At 31.2% G+C, this 21,445-nt stretch overlaps 1 protein-coding gene and 1 long non-coding RNA gene across 3 annotated transcripts; one reads left to right on the top strand and one right to left on the bottom strand.

The window, feature by feature from the left end:
- Window positions 1-2,386: 2,386 nt before the first annotated feature.
- Window positions 2,387-3,877, bottom strand: LOC112091146. Its single transcript, XR_002902001.1, has 2 exons — window positions 3,709-3,877; window positions 2,387-3,199 (listed from the first exon to the last, which is right to left on the bottom strand). It is a non-coding gene; the product is annotated as an uncharacterized LOC112091146 (long non-coding RNA).
- Window positions 3,878-16,281: 12,404 nt separating this feature from the next.
- LOC21393811 (transcription activator GLK1) lies at window positions 16,282-21,120 on the top strand. Of its 2 annotated transcripts, XM_024164030.1 has the most exons (7): window positions 16,282-17,123; window positions 17,464-17,604; window positions 18,356-18,727; window positions 19,112-19,177; window positions 19,301-19,360; window positions 19,644-19,766; window positions 20,651-21,120. In XM_024164030.1, exons 1-7 carry the CDS (start codon window positions 16,608-16,610, stop codon window positions 20,798-20,800), a joined length of 1,428 nt encoding a protein of 475 aa, XP_024019798.1. In that variant the 5' UTR covers window positions 16,282-16,607; the 3' UTR covers window positions 20,801-21,120. The 2 variants fall into 2 exon arrangements, with proteins under 2 accessions (XP_024019798.1, XP_010093955.1); XM_010095653.2 differs by lacking the exon at window positions 19,112-19,177.
- Window positions 21,121-21,445: the final 325 nt, after the last annotated feature.

Genomic DNA, 21,445 nt, shown 5'->3' with positions numbered 1-21,445 from the left:
GGAGATTAGAGAGAGAGGGAGAACAAGAGAAAACAAAAGGGAGAGATTCGAAGGGAGAGTGAGAGAAAAACGACTCTAATTGAGGATAAACAATTATGGTCTTGTTCTTTTTGTAATTCGAATTACAACTAAATCTTTTTGTTTAAGTGTTTTCTCAAATAAAAGCTCAAATTCAATCTTTTTTTTTACAATATTTTCTCTCATTAAATTGACTTTTCAACTCAAACTTTTCACTTAAACCCATAAAAAAAAAAGGCCCTATATATGAAGGGGCAAACTGTCATTTTATTAGACAATAAAAAATGAGGTAACCAATCAAAATAGTAAAAGTAAAACACCAAAATATAAAGTTTTTCAATTCTTAATTGATGTGCCATGATATATACTTCCTCTAAATGTCTCACAATTGCATTCCTCTACTTCACCCGCCATACTTTCCAAAAAAAAAAACAAAAAAGAGAGATAAAGAGAAGTACATTGTTTGCTATGATTTTGTCCAAACTTACTATTTATGTCATTTTAAATAATTGAGTGTCATCATAGTCTTTTATTTTCTTTTTATTAATTAAATGATAATTGTTCATTTTTGAAGTGGTATTTTTGGTTTTTTCTCCCAAAACTAGAAAAGAAGACAAACAACCCTTACAATGCATGGGTCCGAATTTTTTCTCTTAACTCTTAGTTAATATCCTTTTTAGTTAAATAATTATATTAGTCAAAAGGGTATTACTCAAGAGTAAGGAGTAAAAATCCAAACTCATGCACTCCAAGAGTAAGTTTAACAATTTTCTAATACTCAAGAGTAAGGAGTAAAAATCCAAACTCATGCACTCCAAGAGTAAGTTTAACAATTTTCTAAAAAAAAATATATTTTTTAGTTAAATAACTATATTAGTCAAAAAGATATCAACTAAGGGGTAAAAATTCATACATATGCACTCTAATAGTAAATTCAACAATTTTTTCAAAAAAAAAAAAAAGAACTGCCATACAAAAGAAAAAGAAAAGCAAAAAAAACAAAAAAAGTAGAGAAAATTGCATAATGTACCTTGAAGAGTGTCCGATCTGGATTTTTACCCCCCATTCTAAATTAATATCCTTTTACTAGTACTTTTAAGGGCATTTGTCTTCCTTCTCCTTACAAAGAAAGGACTAAGGAAGGACCTTATTCCTTTGAAAAAATAGAGAATTTACTCTTAAGAGTGCATGAGTATGAACTTTTACCTCTTATTTTTAATAAATACTTTTTTTTTAGTGTAATTATTTAACTAAAAAAATTATAAATCAAGAATAAATGATATAAATCCTAACTCATACACACTTTCAAAAGTATTTGTTAAGATTACCTTATTCCTTTATGGGCTCATAGGCCCCTAAACTACACTGTTCCATTTAGACCACTGGATCTAAGTGGATCACTAATTGAGCTTGGAATGGGCCTTGCTTCGCCAGTATGTGGCCACTATCCGACGAGATTCTGAAGTGCAAATGGTTTATTCCACTAAATTTACTGATTTTTTTATGTATATGACGTCATTTATTTGTGCACAGATATAACCGTTAAAAAATTTAATTTAACAATGAAAAACAATAATTCACACCAGTAAAGTAAAATAGTCTTCTCCGCCGTAAAAATTCACTTTCTTTCACCTTTGGAAACTTATACACTCTAATGTCTATTACATCATTTTTACTTGCTGTGAAAACTACCGTACGTTCTACAAATTTGAGATGTTCATACAATCTAAATGTCAACAATTAGATAACTAGAATAAAAAGATCTTGACATTGAAAAGAAAAGGTTATCAAATACCACTGAAAAAGTTTCAAAGGCTCAGATAATTTATATTAAGTATCCAATAATTAAGATTGGACTATATACAAGAGATTTTGAGAAAAAAAATGGATGTAGTACTCGTGGCATGTTTACATGTGATAATCGAAATAGACTTGAATTCGAATAGACAGAACTTGAAGTGGGTAAAATTTATAGTGAGGAATTAGAGTCAGATTAAGTTCTTTACTTAGTGTTAAGATTCAAAATTAGAGTCATTATAAATCTCATTAATGCATTTACTTACACCTAGAATCAGAATCAACTGGTGCGAAAATATTAATATACTTTTTAAATTAATTTTGTATTTTAATTAAAAAATAAATTAGGTACTTATTATATTAAAATTATGATTAATTAAAATATTTACTATAACAATAGGGTAGTAAAATTGTCACGCCCCAAAATAAGGGTTAGTGATGTGGAGACTTATTTAGAAATTAAATTGGATTAAGAAAAATAATTAATCATTTGATAACACGAAAATCAATTTCATGAAAGTAAATAAATTTCAAGAAAAATGATGGGGGATTTCACAACACCATGATAAAATAGGTTCAAAATTTTGGCATCATATCAGGATTCCCCACAGAAAATTCATATTGTAGCATACATAAACAAAACGGGGAGAAATAAGGTATTGACATCAACCATAGTTTTAAGGTTACAAACCATAGAATTATACATGCCTTAGAAACATATAGTAAGGATGGAAGTGGGTAAAACTTCTTCACTCCTTGAGTTCGAGCTAGCATTACCGGTAGTCTCTATCTACTCGGCACTGCTTCAAGCGTCGGCGGGAAGGAGTTTAAAACATTGAAAACAATATAAACAGTGAGCGAAAGGCCCAGTAGGATATAACTCCATAAAACTGTATAAATAATAAGGAAAGTAATCCATAAATTCAAGTTTCATATGCTAATAGGCAATTCATAAGAATATGATAGATTACACACATTATCACAAAGCCTTGATATCACCACCCACACTATGGAGTGGCCTGTACGGGTTTTCAAGACCTGCCCCTAAAGATATGATTTATATATCCCAATCTCTAGACCATCATGCATTTTATTATTTCTCAAAATATCTTATTTTAAGAAAGTATAACCTTTAAACCTCAATTCAACGTAATATAAGTTCAATAGCATAATTCATGTTATTTCCTCAAAATTGCTTTATTTTATCAAACCTGTTTTGTCTAGAAAACATCATTTTAAGTAACATTTAAAACAGGGCTATCAAAGATATGGTCAAGAATATCTTATCTCTTGGATATTAATTCTACGGCTCCTTCTCGTTGGCCTAATCTTCTCGTTGGCCTAGTCTTGACTATCTTCGAAGCTTCAACGTCCGATCTTACAACTAGTTTCATTATCAAAACAATGAAACTACAAATCAAGCTCAATTATGTACAATATTAGTGTGCCTCGACTCAAAACTAAAGTTTATAAACAACTTCATAATCTAAGTTAAAGCTTTTTTTAATCAGTGGGCACCGGTCGCCCGGTTTGCTGCAACTTTGCTGCAGCAAAGTGCAGCACCGCCGGTCGGCCGGTGAGACTTGGTCCGGCCGCTAGTGCGGCGGCCGTGGGGGTTACGCAGGCCTGAAAAATTGGTCAAAACAGCGAGAGACAATACCAAAACCTGGATTTCTATGTTTGATTTCAAGATAAATCTATGGGAAATCACTAAAACCAATTTTCAAACCCTTAATCAAGCTCAAAGAACCAAAACCCCCAAATTCCTTCATGAATTTAACCAAAACTCATCCAAAACTAAGCTTAAACCAAGAATTCACCAAATCAAACCAAGAACAAGTTTTACCCAAGCAAAATCCGAAAATCAAGAGTTGGTTTCTCAAAGAATGTTACCTCAATCTTTCATTTGGTGATGAAAACTCTTGAAAATCCTCCAAAACTCCTTTGTTCTCTAGTTTATTTATACAAAGAACTAAATTTTTCCCTTAGTTTCCTGAGAGAGAGACGTATTTGAGAGGGAGAGGAGGAGAGAGAGAGCCTAGTGAGGGAGAGAGAGGGAGCTGGTAAGAGACGAAAGAAAGAAAGAAAGAAAGAAGAGTAAAGAGAAAGAGAGAGTGCCGAGAGAAGAGAAAGAGAGAGAGAAAAAACTAAAAAGAAAGGGAGAGAGAGTGTGTGTGCTGGCAGAGTGACGAGAGAAAGAAAGAGAAAAAGAAAGAAAATAAAATAAAGAAAGAGAAAAGATAACATCAAAAGATATTTAGAAGAATAGATAATAAAATGTGTTTTCATAAATTTTTGAGACGCAATCGTAAATACTGAAATAATTAAAATTTCTTAGAAATATTTTAAGACTTAAAGTTAAGAAAAAGTTTAATAAGCATGATTAATTAAAAAAATTAAATTAGGTACACTAATATATCATAATTAACATAATTAAATTGTCTTAATTCTTTTAATTGTTACAAAAATAATATATATATGAATTGCATAATTATTTAAAATATAAAAATGATTAATTGTCAAAATTTGAATAAAATAAATATAAATAAAAATAAAGTGTTAAAAATTAAAATATTATTAATTTTAATAAACAAAATAAAATACATATTTATCGCATAAAATTAAATAAAATAAAAAAATATAAGTTGTAATTATTATTTTTAATTTTATATTTATAAGTAAATTAGGGATAAAATAGTAATTTCATATTAATATCAATAATAGAAGTCCCACCCCAGAGGGACATTAAAGTGCTAATCTTGTTCCCCAATCCTTTTGTGTTCTTAATGCTAGATTCTTGTTAATGCTAGATTCTTGTTTACGCTACGTCTCCAGTCTGACTCGAACTTATGTGGTGTTTCTGATCAATAGAGCATGTCCTCACTGGAGCTAATGTGGTGTTTGCTTTGATAGAATTCTTACTTGAACTATTTTGTCTGATTAAAAAGTGTAGCTATCCGATAAGGGAAATTAAGAAGGTTTATTCTTAAATTTTATGTTTTATCGACATCCATACCAATAAATAGAGTTCTCGTTAAATTAGGTGTTATTGAATTTGTTTTAGTACAATGCAGTATATACAAAATTTAAAGCATTAACAACAAAATGTTCATTTAAGAGAAAACAATACACGATCGTGAATAAGCTCTATTGGTGAAGTATTTTCCCCTTTTATGGCTGTTGTCAAATGATGGCACTGGCAAGCCCAACACAATTTCTTTTCTACTTTGATTTAATCTTGTTAGGCAAACTAGGAAAACGCATATTTGATTGATACCCAACTTTGTTTTAGTGTATTTTGTATTTACAGCTCTCTATTGAGCCCTTTGTAAATTGACCAAACATTTATAAAGATGAAATTCTAGTCAAATACAAAGTTTCCTTAAGAAAAAGGCTTAATTTGACTACTTATCAGGAAAAACTGGAAAAGATCGTAGAAATAGGAAAAAGGAACAAGCTTATTAGCTTTAGCTTGTTCTTTATGTGGTCTGGCTTCTTAATACATAATTTCATATAGATGTCTTCATAATTTTCTGGTCAAAAGATCCAATTAAAGAAGTTGGTAACTTGATGGTTAATTGATGGTCACTGTTCTGTTTACCAAAACCGAATACCAACCGAAAATCAACCGTCAATTAACTGATTGAATAATATTTTCTACGGTTCAATTCACCGGACTGACCAAAACCGGCCGAACACCCCTACCCAAACATCATATTTTTAAAGTTTTTTTTTTTTAAAATACCTTACAAAAATCCGAGCAGGCCCTAAACTTTTTGGGCTTAAGACCAGGTTGAACCGACTTTCTTTCTTTTAAGATTGGGCTAGGCCGGTCTGTAATTTCTCTTTGAGCGGCCGGACCAGACCGGCGGCCCAAACTTACATGATTGAGAAAAATGTGGAAATGATTGAGAAACAAATCATTCCTTTGTAGAATCTCTCTGTCTTTCTCTTTTTATGTATGCGTATATATGTATAAAATATATATACCCTGCTAGTACGTATCCATACATTAAAAAATAAAATATTGATCATTAAAAATAAAAATATTGATACGTAGCTTCCAAACAAAATACTGCTCACCACAAAAACTTCAAAAACTACTTCCACGCAAGACAAAATTTTCTTCTCCACATATCTTTATAATATAGTTGCCTTTGGCATTGTTCTTAAAGTGTCATGATTTTCAATCCATCAAAAGACAAGCTACCTATCTTTTCTTTTTATCATGTTCTCTAGTCTTGTCTCGTTAAAGTTAAATTCAAAGCCGTTGATTTCTAATTAGTCGGTGTAGTAATTATCTTTCCAAATGAACGAATTGAAGACAAACCATTTTTTCACTTCTCTTTTCTACTGCCTAATTATTAATAATTAGTCATATCTTAGGACAGAAAATTAAAATGATTGCTTTTTAAATCCCAAGTGCATACCTATGACTTTAGATGCATCATGCATATCTCCATGCTGCTTGACTCCTCTAACGAAAGCTAGCTAGGAGTAGGAGATCTTTAGTATTTTGTCTAATAATTAATCTACATTCTTAGACACATAACATTAATAACAATAAAAATTAAGTACTCGACATTATGTAAAATCCACCCCCCGACCCCACAATTATTAAAACCCCCCCCCCCCCCCCCCATTATAAAAAAGAAAGGAAAAAAAAAAAAGCACTTGTAAGCAAAAGACGTAAGATATCGACAACCTTTTCAAATGTTGGAGATAAAAATTTGTTTTGATTTATATAGCATCTCTGATCTATGTGGATCGACTTTGTACCACCATTTGCATGCATTTCACGTCATGAATATGTTTCTGGCCTGTGCTCTGTCGCCTCTTCAGAAGCGCACAAATTTGTGAAGCCCCACCTAGAAAAAGGGGAAAAAGAAAGAAAGAAAGAAAGAAAAAAATAGTAGTATTTTTTATTTTTTTTACTCTGAACTAAATAGTAGTATTTATTCTAACAGATCTGCAGATCCAGACAAATGCCATTATTATTATATGGAGACCAAACTAATTAGTACCTATATATATATATATATATATCCCTATTGCTACGGTGTACTAGTGAAAGTTCACACATTAATAATGATTTTACAAACATTGGTATATACACATGCAAATATTTATCTAACCAGAAATAATAATAATCACCTCGCATTAAAATAGCTAGCTAACTGTGAATTATAATCTAACAGTAAATCTATAACCGTGGTCTTTAATGTGAAGTCTAGAGTTCGAATTTCCCTTCCATTTTTTCTCCCAACACTAGGTTGGCTGTATACTCTATATTATCATATTAACTTCACGGTTACAACAATGGTAATGATTAATAATTTCTCACATACGGATGTAATATATCGGTGGGTAATATATAATATGCTCTACTACGTATGTATATCGATAGTTGCCCACTACGGATGTAATATATCGGTGGGTAATATATAATATGCTCTACTACGTATATCGATAGTTGCCCATTAAATATAAAAATTTTACGATGTGAAGTGATAAAAATATATTTTCATTAATTGTTATATATTTTATTAGTCAATTATCTTATTTATTACAACCGTCACATCAATTTCACGTAGTTAAAACAAGAATACCCAGCCGATGGACTAAAATTTGGTTTGATGAATTATTGAAATGTAGAAATTTTGGATTCTTTAAAAGTGGTGTGTGTTTGTGTGTGGGGACCTCGCTCTTTGAAAAAGACCCGTTGATAGAGAAGATTATATTCCTATTTGCAACGTAATAATCACCACGCACCAACAAACAATTATTGCTAGTTTGGAATGTAGGTCCATGTGAACACAGGACCAGTGGGACAGTACTACTCCCCTCTGTTATTTTCTCACGGTACTAATCACACAAAAATTGTCAATTTGAAATGAAGCAAACTTCTAATTTCACGGTCCCTTGTTTATCCATATTGCCCAACTTGATCAAAGTCCCTTTTCAGTTTTTATTTTCCTAACATGTATCTATATTATATATACACCAGTACATGATATAGGCTACCTTATACACTAACATATATACATATAATGGTACAAAAACCATTTAATTAACAACCTAGTTAATTTTTTGGAGTTAGTGTTTTTATACTAGTTAAAGTGAGAATGATATCCTTTAACTACAAAAAATAAAAAATAAAAAAAATAAACTTCAGTCACAATAATTTCTTATAATCTTTTAGTCATAATAACTTTATTGTGACTTACATATATTCAGTGTCAATTTTAACGTGACTAAAACTCTTAACTACAGGACTTTTAATTATGGGAAAAAGTTTTAGTTACACCAAAAAGTTTTTGTAACTAAATATTTGTAGCAAAAAATTTAGTAATTACAACACAAATTTGTAACTAAATGCACCTTGTGACTAAAATTTAGTCACACAAAAATGTTGTGACTTGTTTACTCTTCTTTATTGGTTCTGTATTTGATACCTTTCGTAGAAGCAGCATATTTTGCCACTAACATTCAGTCAAAGTAAACATGTGCGGTCATCGTATGACAAAAATTGGAAAAATGAAATTAAAATGGACGAAGACAGAGCAACCTTAGCGAATGTCCTCCTCAAATATGTATGCCTTATTGCCTTTTGCCACTGAACTTTCCAAAAGAAGACCAAATTAGTTTTAATGGTTAATTAAAGAGATATGTATATTGCATTAAAAAAAATTTATCAAGGTATGTGTAAAGAAAAATCTAAATATATCCCGTGAGTATTTATCCTCATCAGACACAATGAGTGAGTCTCATTTGATGGGCATTATAAGTGGAGCCTACTTCTCGAGTCTGACGTGGACAAATTTTCGGATGTTTAGGATTACTCATGCGTAGAATATGTATTGTTCCACAATATTTGTCTTCTGTGCTAGCCATTGCTTTTCATTCGAGAAGTCTTGTATTTGTGTGGTTCTCCTGAATTTTTTTTTTTTTTTTTGATCTAAAGCATGTTTCCATGTACACGTACGTGGGAAATTAACCTATATCTATGGATTCTACAATGATAATGAAAATAGTTTTGAAATAGTATTTGACTCATTTTTCAATAAAACTAGTTGAAACTACGCATAAATGTGCACGAGGATTTTGTATGTAAGAATGAGAAACATATTTATTAAGGTATCATTTAGAGAAATAAAAACAAAAACAAAAAAGAAACGAGAAAGAGAGGAAGAGGAATGATAAAAATTAGAAAAAAAAAAAAAAAAAAAAAACTCGCCTCTAAAACGTTTTATCAAAGAAACATGATTTAATAAAAATAGACAAGATTATTATTATCACTTGTCTTTTTGGCACCATTGGTCAGATGTATCATATTCAACAATTTAGAAACGGTAGCCAACCAATAGGACCACAAGAGTTATTCAATTATTATCACTCTTCACTATGTAATTGCATAGAGAGGTGCTTTGGGATCTTGAAAGCAAGGTTTAAAACTCTTAAGTTTATGACCAATTATTGGATGCCAAGACAATCGTTTATACCAATTGCTTGTTGTGTGATCCCCAATTTAATTAAGGTTCACGTGCGAGATGATCCTCTATTTAGACAATATGATGTCGATCTGCCCTTAGAAGGTATCAAGGGAGAACAAGAAGGACAACAGGGACAACAACAAGGTATGGACGCACAACAAGTAGATACATCCGAAATGGGGACTCGGCGACAACGTAATCAAATGACTAATTTTAAGGATCATCTAGCTGATTAAATGTAGGATTCGTTTACACGACAATAATATAGGTTAGGATTATTTACTAAGTAAACTTTTTTTCTTACTAATGATTCACTAATGTAATCTTATTTTTAATTATTTACTATTTATTTGTAATGTAATTAAAAAAAAACTAATTTGTAGTTGACATGCTTAGGAGAATTATTTTATTGTTAATGCTAATTACTATGTTTTTATATATAAATTAACTAACAATATATGTGTATGGTAATTAGTATCTTAATTGTTTACTATTTATGTATGTCAAGACAACTAATAAGTAGTAAGTATAATGTATATTTATATAGCAGATATGTATGTATTATATTAATTATTAGTGTATTGATTGGGGAGTTTATTAATTATTTAATATATTATTTCAAATACTATTACATGTTTTCAAAATGTAAAATCAAACGCAGTTTCAGTTTTTTCTTATACTGAAAATAATCTCTGAATAAAACTACCAAACGCATTTTCAAAAATTATTCATATCTAAAATTGAAAACGTTTTCATTTCTATTTTCATACACAAAACAAAATCATTTTGGAAAGGGTTCTAAACGCACCCTCAAATTCGTTGATTGTGACCCAAAAGATATTATTCCTTACCAAACGACTTGACTTAATTACAACCGAACAAGAACTATACGTTTTTTTGTTGCATCCAACATCTTTCAATTCAATTAGCTTTCCATTTTAATTTGTTGGCACACGGGTTTGCTTAAAAATGATGATTATTTATCAAGATAAGTACATAACAGGTTGTAATTTATAGACCTCCCATTAGCGGATTCCATTTTACTGCTTTTTTAAAAAGATTTTTACAGTAAAATCTGAAAAAAAAAAAAAAAACTACAATTAATAAATCTGTCTTTCAACCATCAGAGCGATATGCATTAAAAATGTCTATTATGCATAATTTTTTATTTTGATGTGATTTTAATAAGATGTAATGATCAGAATTATATACTATCGATAGAGGCCTTATTATAGAAGGACTTTGTTTTTTTCAGGGTATTCCATTTTACTATTTTACTTTCCCATCGCCATGTTATCCCACTAATCTGTTGCACATTAACGGTGGCAATCTACAAACGGAGAAATAAATTCAAAACAGATTATTCTTAGCGTGTAAGACCACATTATAATTATCAATATGCAGGACTTCTAGTTAAGAATTTTGTGAAAATTATTGCATAAATCCAGAGGTTTTAAATTTCACCAAGCTATCATAAGATGAGAAATTAAAGATATATGTTACATTAATTTAAATTTACCAAAGCTATCATAAATTGAGGATTTACAAAAATAATTCTTTTTGTTCTAGTTTAACATCAGGCAAATGGTAGGTGACTCCAATATGGATTGAAGAAAAAGTGACTAGAAATATGAAATTGTGCTAAATACTGGATCTGCGCATCTGGCTCAAAATCAAGTCTTTTGAGTATTTTACACATTTACTTCCTGAACTTGTATGATTTTAGCAATTTATCTTTTAAATTTTTAATTTTAGCAAATTGTCTCCACAACTTGTAAAACTATTATAATATGTCTCATTTTGACGATAATTGTGATAAATTAGTGTCAAAAAAATAAATTTGACGCAGAACTCCAACATCCCAATTTAAATGTAACAAATCTTTTAATTCCTTAACTTTTAATCCCTTCAATTTAATAAAAAATTTGAAAAAAAAATAATAAAATAAGGCACATTACAGTTTAAGGATTGACTGTCAAAATTAAAAATTTGTTGAGCAATTTATTAAACCAAGACAAATTCGGGAGATTATCGTGCTAAAAATCACGCATTTTGCTGCTATATATATAAGTTTGTCTCAAAGAGCATGTGGGAGAATAGATGGATAGAGAGGAGATGAGGAATAAATGAATTGGTTGGATTTATGTACTATTGTTATACAATTTTAGTATTTAAACGCTGTTAATTAATTAGTAAAGGTCAAATGAGAAATTGTATAACTCTTGGCAACATGATTTTCTTTCATTTCTAAGTGTACAGAGTATCTTCAAAAAAATAAAATAAATATAAACGAGATTTTTTGCAAGGGTAAATTGCATGCACTAATTTTTCGTCATTTGTAAGTTGAGCTTCAAAGTTTTAATTTTGAAATTAAGGACCTTGAATTTGATCATCTTTGAAATGCAGTTTTTTTAATGCAAAATCTTTGAAATGCAGTTTAATTGATAACATAGTTAATTAATAGACGACAATTATAATCTAAACTGTCAAAATTTAAAAAGTTTAGGGTTTAACTTGCCAATCAATGAAAAACTTGGAAAGTATTTGTGTTAAATCTTAGGACTTATCCATATTATTTGACTCTCATTAGCTACTGGACCCCACAATTGCTATAAATATTCAAATCATGGACTTATTTGTCAAAATAAAATTTTGAAGGTCCAAATTAAGAAATACAAATAAATTTAGGGTGCACCGGTGCAATTAATATTATTATTTTATAATTATCCTAACTTGTATTAGCTTTCTCTGTACTTATCTCCTATATTTATTCAAATTTATGTATTCGTATATTACTCTGTAAATAATAAATGTTTTCCCCACAATCAAAACTTTTTTGAGATATTCACTCATAGCTTTAGACACATCTCCTAATTTTGTCGAATTTCATTAATTAGTCGATCTTGCGAAGATTACACACACGACCAAAGGGACAAATGTAGCAGTGAAAAGGATGCAACTACAATTATAGGAAAAGACAAACATAATACAGACCCAGTGGAAAGTGATGTTAACTAGAATCCCCTTCCCCAAATATGTCACTGCATTTTCCCTTTTTTTTTTTTTTCTTGGGTACAAAATTACAAATAACACTAAAACATCATTTATTTCACTGATTTGAGTTTAAAATTTGAGTTTTATTACAGTAAAAAATTCTAAAAAATAACCACATTTAATTTTTTTATTACAATAAAAAAATCTCACATAAAATTACATCTCAATTTAAATTAAAAATTCGAATGATCGAAACATAAATTCAGCAACAGTTTCTCCAAGTTCCAACAGTGTTTTGATTAGTAAATATTATATTTTTTACTCTCCATCAATCTCAGTGAATATCACTCTCTAACGATGTCAAGTACATATACGTGCTTGAAAGTGGAAGGTTGCGTGTAAGACTTTAAAAATTCTATAGTATACCTTTTTTTTTTTTTTTTTTTTTTTTTTTCATTTTGCACCACAAATATAGGTTACGTACTTGCATACAATATACATGTACATTCAATATATTTTTATAACAATAAATAACAGATATAAAGAAAAATAGAATTTTCTTTTATATATAATGTGAGATTTAACCCGCATTATTCCAAATTCAAACCTCTATCTTTGACTTAATGGGTATTATCTAAATTAACGGACCTTAGTAACTAATTAAATCTTCCCCCATATTATCAATTTAGTGAAATATTAGGCTTGTATAAGTGGATCATTCTAGAGCTATAGGTTGCTGGGTATACATATAATCTTTCAAAAGGATGAATTATCTTCATAACCTTCATAACCAATCATTTTAGGGCTAACCTCAACTCCTATGGTGGTGGCAATGTTCTTTTTCGGCAACGACAATGATAGACAATGATACCATGCATGCGGGGCTCAAGCGCCCCTATTCAAGCAGCACCTCAATATTTTTTTTGTGTCTCTTTGGCTCTGCTTCTTTTGTTAGTAGCTTTTTCGTCAGTTGTCTCATTGTCGGAGGTTTTGACAACGGTTCTTCAGATGTTTATTTTTCATTGTATTGTGGTTTGTAATAACAACGTTTTTTACCTTAATAATTTGGCAGTGTGTTTGTCTTGTTTTATAGTGTTGGGTTGTGTTTTTAGTTCACTAGTTTTCTTTACTAATGGTGTTTTGGGTTACCATTGTACTATGGGATTTTAGATTTCAATCGATCGAATTTTTCTATTGATTGCAGAGATTTTGTTAAAGAGCCAGTTTTATACTCAATCATATATATACCTACTTAGTTGTCCAATTTCGGAACTTGGAAAATGTCTATTCCTATTAAGCATTGTATTTGAGGTGACTGGTAGGACCAATCTTTTTCTAGGTTGTGCTTTTATTGTAGTTTAAGATTGGTATTTGTATTTGCTTTGATTTGAATTTATATTCCCTTAAAAAAAAAATGTCACTTGCATCGGGATAATAAATTTTGCACTAATTAAAAAAAGGGAAATAACGACGTTTAGAAAACACTGTTAAAAAACTTGGACATACAACGACGATTGTTAAGCGTCAATAAATGTGCCTTTATAAGGACAAAACTATAATCATTTTCTAGTTTTTCTATGGGTGGCCCATCCCTATGTTAATTTAGCCTAAATTATTACACATTTCATTACGGAAAAGAACTGGAATTGCTTTATTGAAATAGTCATTAAAATATTCATTAAAAATTACAAATGAGAATCCACGGATAAATTTTAAAAAATAATATTTACAAATTAAGCAATTATCAACTAATCAATGTATTTACAAATTTTTCTGCTCTCCTCTTATTTTATGGAGGGCGGTAAGTAGACTGTTTTAAGATCCGGAATTTTGCAATTTAAACCCCATGTGCCTTTTATTAATTATTTTGGAAGTGTATATATATATATATATATATAACGATTGTTACTGAGAACCATCGTAGAAAGTAAAGCTTTAACGGTGTTTTTGAAAAAAAAAAAAAAAAAAAAAAAAGCGTCGTTAAATTTCTGTGAAGATTTCCAAAACAAGAAAACACTTTTATAGAAACTATCATTAAATAATTGTTGCTTAATATAATTTTTGTGGAAATGTATATGGGAAAAATAAATTACCAAGCATCCAACTAGTAGATTGAATATTAGGTTATTCTAACTTAATTACTTGATTGAATATCAGAGTTAACATTGAAATCACAATTATTAGATTCAGTTAGTCATTAGTATGGAATGACATAGATCAATAACATAATTAAAGTAACTTTTACTACACCAAGAGAAGTAATTTTAAGGACAAAATATTTAATTAATATCGATTTAGAATGAATCATCATTTTATTAGTCCATTTTAAGAATATAAATTCATGCATTTTGTTGGAATAGCAATTTCATAATAATAGCTATTACTAAATCATTTTACACAATCAAGCATAAAAATAACTCGATCCAAAGAGTTGGCTTTCCATTTTCATAGATTTTTTATTGCTATTCCATTAATATCGCTTTAGAAAGAACCATCATTTTATTAGTCCATTAAAGAATATAAATTCGTGCGTTTTGTGGGAATAGCAATTCCAAAATAATACTTATCACTAAATCATTTCACTCAACCAAGCATAAGAATAACTCAATTCGAAGAACTAGCTTTCTATTTTCATAGATTTTTTATTAGTTGAAATGTTTTCTTCTTCTTTTTTGAAAGGTAAAATATTGCTTTGTTCTATTGATTTGCTCGTTGTGATCTATTTGTCTCTTCTTGTTTTGATCTATTGATGTATGCTTGTTGTCTTTTTTTTTTTTTTTTTTTTTTTTTTTTTTTTTTTTTTTTTTCAATTTGGCTTTTTTGACTTGGCTTTTCTACTCCATTAATGTCCTTCCCTCAAAGTTCAAATGATTAAACCGCAATCCATATTCAGTACTAATTATTTTCTTTTAAGAAAGAATATAGTTGACTTGACATTTCAAATCAACCAAAAGAAAACAAATGGAAAGATCGACCTCAGACCCTGAGTACAAATGATCTCTAGCCCATTAGAGAACTTAACTCCAAACTTTAATTTGCAAGAGTAGAGTTTTTTTGGTAATTGAAAAGATAATATTATCTTCTATATATTTTCTTTGTTTATAGCATAAATTATCTTCTATTATCTTATATGCTGAGTCGTTGATGTTGAGAAGCTTTAAGCTCCGTTCACTTTGCTGATTCGAGTTTAGAATTCGAGTTTTTTTACAGTAAAAAACTCTCACAAACAATCACATCTAATTTTTTTGCTACAGTAAAAAGTTTTCACATAAAGTCACATCTCAACTCGAATTCTAAACTCGAATAAATGAAGTGAATGAGGTATATTTGAACTCAAAAAACTGTTGAAGACATACGGCGCTACCCTTAGTTGACCTCTCAAATTATATGATCAGTTTATAGCAGAAAAAGAGAATAAAGAAAAATAGAATAATTATGCATATTATCTGTCATATGGAAAATTACAAAGGTCAATTGGTTCATCCACATGAATACGTATCACTTTCTTTCTTTTCTTTTCTTTTCTTTTCTTTCTTTTTTTTTTTTCATTCACAACAGATATACATGAACTGAACATATCAATCCATTTCCAATCCAACCCTACTCACTGACATGAACAGAACCTTCTCTCTCTCTCTCTCTCTCTCTCTCTCTCTCTCTCTCTCTCTCTCTCTCTTCTCACACACACACACACACACCCACCTCTCTCTCTCTCTCTCTCTCTCTCTCTCTCTCTCTCTCTCTCTCTCTCTCTCTCTCTCTCTCTCTCTCTCTCTCTCCCCTCCTTTCCTAAAAAATACATTTTTGAAAAGGTAGAATTGCTCACGAGCACCTTTCACTGATTTTCAAACCTTCAAAAAAAGGTCATCCACAAACCGAATATAACAAACAGTACTGCTGGGAAAAAAAATAAAAATAATTGTATATAATCAGCCATTCCCAAACAAAAACGAATGCATAAAAACAAAATCCTCTCAGAGATCTCAACACATATTGTGGTTGAGATTCAACCCCTCATATTGTCCCACTGTCACTGCAAAGTAAATAGAAAAAATAAAAATAAATAAAAAGCACTAAATTCTCTAATTAACCCCATTATAACAACACTCCTTTGTCCCCTTTTCTTCTTCTTTAATATTCTCTCCGTCCAATTCCACCGGAAAAATCTTTCCCCTTTCAAACACTCGTCTACTTATCAAACAAGTTATCCACACACACACACATATATATATATGCACAAAACTTATTAATCATACTAGTACTAATTACTAGCCTATTTCTATCGTAGTTTGGGCTTGTGTTGTAATGCTTGCCGTGTCACCATTGAGGAACACCACCAGAGATGAAAAGCAAGGAGCGGTGGAGAGCAATTTCTCGATCAACGGCTTTGGCGGCGGCGGCGGTGATGGATTCCCGGACTTTGCTGACTCGAACCTTCTCGACAGCATCGATTTCGACGACCTTTTCATCGGCATCAACGACGGCGATGTCTTGCCCGACTTGGAGATGGACCCGGAGATCCTCGCCGAATTTTCTGCCAGCGGCGGCAAGGAGTACTCCGACGTGAAGACGTCGGTATCGGTGGAAAGATCGGCTGATGAGCATAACAGTACGAAGAAAGAGGAAGATAAGATTTCGGGATCGAATTCGAGACCAACTAGCAGTAAAAATGAAGAGAGCAGTACTGTAACAGTGCAGAATCCGATATCGACTACGGCGGCGGTGGCAGCGAAGACGAAAGAAGGCGAAAAAGGAGGTAAAAAGACGTCGGCATCGTCGACGGCACAGTCGAAGAATTCTCAAGGGAAAAGAAAAGTGAAGGTAATAATTAATAAATTGATATATTGGGTAGTACAAGGTTATTCATATATATTTATTGATGCAATTAGGTTTAAGAACTTTATTTTTTGGTTGATAAAGAGTAGGAAGCTCGTGGACAACACACGATAATATTAATAATAATTATATGTAATTGTATGGGGTCTTCAATACAAGCTTTGTAAAGTGTACAAAATACAAATAAATCACGTGAAGAGGAAGAGATAGCTAACTGTTAAAACCCATATTTATCTAATTTGGTTTATAATTCGAAGATTCTAAAGAGACTTTTATAATAGTTTTTTTTTTTTTTTTTTGGATTGGTTTCTTGAATTGCGTGTAGGTGGATTGGACGCCAGAACTTCACAGGCGGTTCGTGCAGGCAGTGGAGCAATTAGGGGTGGATAAGGCAGTGCCTTCACGGATTTTAGAGATTATGGGAATCAATTGTCTCACTCGCCATAACATTGCTAGTCATCTCCAAGTACGATAACTATTAAACTCTCTCTTTAAAAAATTTGCTCAAGTTTAATTAGTAGTTTCTCTTCTTCTTTCTTTTTCTTTTTCTTTTTTTGGAAAATCTTTTTTCTTTTTTTTTTTTTTTGGAATAGGCTCATATTATTGCAGATTCACATTTGTTAGAGTCTGCATTAATAATATTTCTTTTTCTTCGTTTTGCCTCTAACATATATATATATATATGTATATATATTCGTATGTACAACTGATATAGATTTTCTCCATAAAGAAACATATAAGCAAGTGAAATTGAAAAATAAGAAGGCTCATCACTTCATGTACGTTTCTTTCATCATGAATATCGTTTAGGTTTAGTAATTCGTTGAAATACGAAAAGAATAGAACTTGTAACTAGCATATATATATATATATATATATAGATATATCCTAATGTTTTCCCCATAAAATTATGAAGAAGGCCATTCAAGTAACTAGGGAAATTCCAGATTTCAAGTTATGATAAGTACTTTACAAACTTATCTTAAGCTCCGTTAGGTAATTCCAGACGTACATGATATATATTTTCAGTTTTATGTGCTTTAAGCTTCAGAAAACCCGAAAGGCCGGTGAGATTAGCTAGTTCATAAAGCCTTAAAATACATGATGTCACATTTGTATTGCCTATATATGTATATATATGCTTTGAGTAAAATTATACGTGTAGAATTAGTACGGACTTACTGAGTGATGTGTGCGTGTGGTATGCTTTTGTGCAGAAATATCGGTCACATCGGAAACATTTGCTGGCGCGTGAGGCGGAGGCGGCAAGCTGGAGCCAGAAGCGGCAAATGTACGGGTCGGCGGCGGTGGCAGCGGGGAAGAGGGATGTGAGCCCATGGCCGGCGGTGGCACCCACCATGGGCTTCCCTCCCATGACACCACCACCACCGGTACCACCCATGCACCACCACCACTTTAGACCCTTACACGTGTGGGGCCATCCCACAATTGACCAATCCCTTATGCACGTGTGGCCCCCGAAACACTTACCCCACTCCTCCAATCCCCCGCCGCCGCCTCCTCAAGCAGCCTGGCCGCCGCATCCTCCACACCCGGACCATTCCTACTGGCACTCACCCCACCAGCGTGTAAATTCTCTTACTCTTAATTTCACAAACTTGTTACAAGTACATTCATTGCTTTGAAATTATTTAGAGGATGTTTATTTTTTATATTCATTTCTGATTTTGAATCATGATTTATAATTCTTTATAGTAATTTTTTTTTATAAAAAATACACATAAAATAAAAATAATTTTAAATTATAATTTTAAATACATGAATTAAACGTCTATTTAGTGATGAGACTTTTACTTCCTGTATATGTTTCTGAGCATTAGTCAATCATTTTAAACTAACTTGAAAAGAATCTTCTTTTAAATAAAAAGTATTTAAAGCTCATAAAATCTTATATAAATTTGACTGTTGATAACAAGTCACTATTTGAGGTACTTTTTTTATCATCGGTATAGAATTTTCAAACAAACATGATCAACTACAGCAACGTTGACAACGTTGAAAATCGGATGAGAGGCACAGTTAAGCGTATTGGACAGTTAGTTTTTTGTTCGCCAGACTCTTTTTTTTTTTTTTTTTCAACTCTCTTTCTCTAGCTCATTGTTATTAAAGATTTGCATATTCTTTTTCTTTTTTGGGTGTAGGTTCCCAATGCACTAACCCCAGGAACGCCGTGCTTTCCACAACCACTGGCTACAGCCGCGGTAAAACATTATAATCACACTTCTATTATTTTGGCGCCTTTCTTTATGTCTCTATTTCACCAGTATATGGTTCCTTTATAATATATATTTTCTTTCCAGTATTCTTGGGAATATAAATCCTATATGCATACATATATGATATATATATATATAAATATATATATGTGTACGTAGATACATTAATACATGCATATACATATGCATGTTAATTATTATACATAGCTAGTATTTTTGTATATATATATGGTTAATTAGTTATATTTCGTGGATGTATAATTTGCAGAGATTTGCAACTCCACCGGTCCCAGGGATTCCACCACCCCATGCCATGTATAAAGTAGACCCCGGCATTGGTAGACTCACCACTGGACAATCTGGCCCCCACCCTCTTTTCGACTTTCTACCGGTGAGTAGTTTTATTACATTTAATTTGCTCTTGGTTAATTACCCTTTTCTTTTCGTCAAATAATTTGATATTTGTAAATAGTTGTTAATGTTGTAACACACTAGGAATATCGCAAGAACTACATTATAATAGTGAACCAAAGTTTTAGATACGTAGGATAGGATTGAAGTTATGTTATAAATGGAACTACGTACACGCAGACTGTACTACGCGTATCTTTTCCAACTTAATTAGCCCCCATTTGGTTCGCTAAGTTAAACTTTGTAGGTTTGAACTTTTTGATTTGAATAAGAAAATTCAAACTGTGCGGTTTAAATTGTAGTTTGAATTGATGTTTCGATGTGTAGTTAAAGTTTTAATTTAAACATAGAATAAAATTTGAATTTGTGTTTGATAAAAGCAGAGAGTGGGCATTTTTTACTGTTCAAAAATGATTTGAACGATTGAACTTGAGGGGGAGTTAAACTCTAAGTTGGGCCATTTAACTCAGTTCAAATAGGGAATATAATTCAAACTGCATGTTTACTAAACGCCAATTCAAACTGTACTCATTATATAAACTGTGTTGAACTGAACTAAACTAGTGAAATGAATATGGGCTTACTTTCTTCTATCAAGATAAATTGTTCAAATAATTAAGTTTATTTGACTGCGTCGGAAAAGAAGGAAATTTTCTCATGTTCAATCCTTTTACTTGTTGAATATATTTATGTATGTAAATATGATATAACTTTTGCCATGCATTTTTTGGGGAGAACAATATTTTTACGTAATAAAAATAGAAGTGAGAAGTGTAATATAATATTTATTCATCGTATCATATTTTTGCGTTAAGAATAATAATTTTTTTCACGGTCAATTTAAATTTTTTGTTTTTGGAACAGTCAAAAGAAAGCATAGACGCAGCTATTGGAGATGTTTTAGTGAAACCATGGCTGCCACTTCCACTGGGCCTAAAACCTCCTTCGATTGACAGCGTGATGGTGGAACTCCAACGACAAGGAGTCCCAAAAGTACCACCCTCCTGTGCTTGATCGCTAACCCATCAAAACTTTGCCGAGCAAAAATGGCAGTTAATGTCTTGTGGTGTCTTCATCAAGATCCAGGAAAACCCTAAATTTGACGACATGTCCTTTCATAGATGCACAAATCTAATGAGATTTTTCCTTTTTTTTTTTTTTTTCGGGTTCGATCGGTCATCTTCTTGTTCTTCACAAAATTATTTAAGTATTAAATATTATGTATAATATTAGTACGAACCCGTTCGTTCGTGAATATCAGTTTGTCCGCTGTCAATCTGATCTTCATAACTAAATGATTTTTGTACTGGCACTATTAATGATTCATATAAGAACGAGACTACATGAATATTAATTAAATATATATGTAGTAAATAATTTCAAGAACCTTAATTTCACCAAGGGTTTCATATCTTTCGTTGTCTTGTTTTTTAGAAATTATGGTCTCGTTCATTTCACCGATTCGAGTTTTCAGTTATAGATTTCTATAATTAAAAGCTCTCAGAAAATATCACTTCCAACTTTTTCTGATCCAGTTAAAAGTTCTCAAAAAATATTACATCTCAATTCGAATTGAAAACTCGAATCTGCGAAGTGAATGAGGCCTATATGAAATAGTATTAATTTTCCTCGTGTTATGCTTTACAGATCAGAAAGGGA

This window comes from Morus notabilis, unplaced genomic scaffold, assembly GCF_000414095.1.
Source record: "Morus notabilis unplaced genomic scaffold, ASM41409v2 Scaffold43, whole genome shotgun sequence".
Taxonomy (NCBI): Eukaryota; Viridiplantae; Streptophyta; class Magnoliopsida; order Rosales; family Moraceae; genus Morus; species Morus notabilis.
Note: the sequence above shows the minus strand (reverse complement) of the source record. Positions and strands in the feature narration are given on the sequence as shown.

What these genes read in the sequence shown, in the direction of transcription:
- LOC21393811 (XM_024164030.1), top strand. Translation starts at nt 16,608, where the DNA reads ATGCTTGCCGTGTCACCATTGAGGAACACCACCAGAGATGAAAAGCAA. An exon ending in GGCACTCACCCCACCAGCGT is followed by an intron (nt 18,728 to 19,111) that starts GTAAATTCTCTT and finishes TCATCGGTATAG; the next exon opens with AATTTTCAAACAAACATGAT. An exon ending in AACCACTGGCTACAGCCGCG is followed by an intron (nt 19,361 to 19,643) that starts GTAAAACATTAT and finishes TATAATTTGCAG; the next exon opens with AGATTTGCAACTCCACCGGT.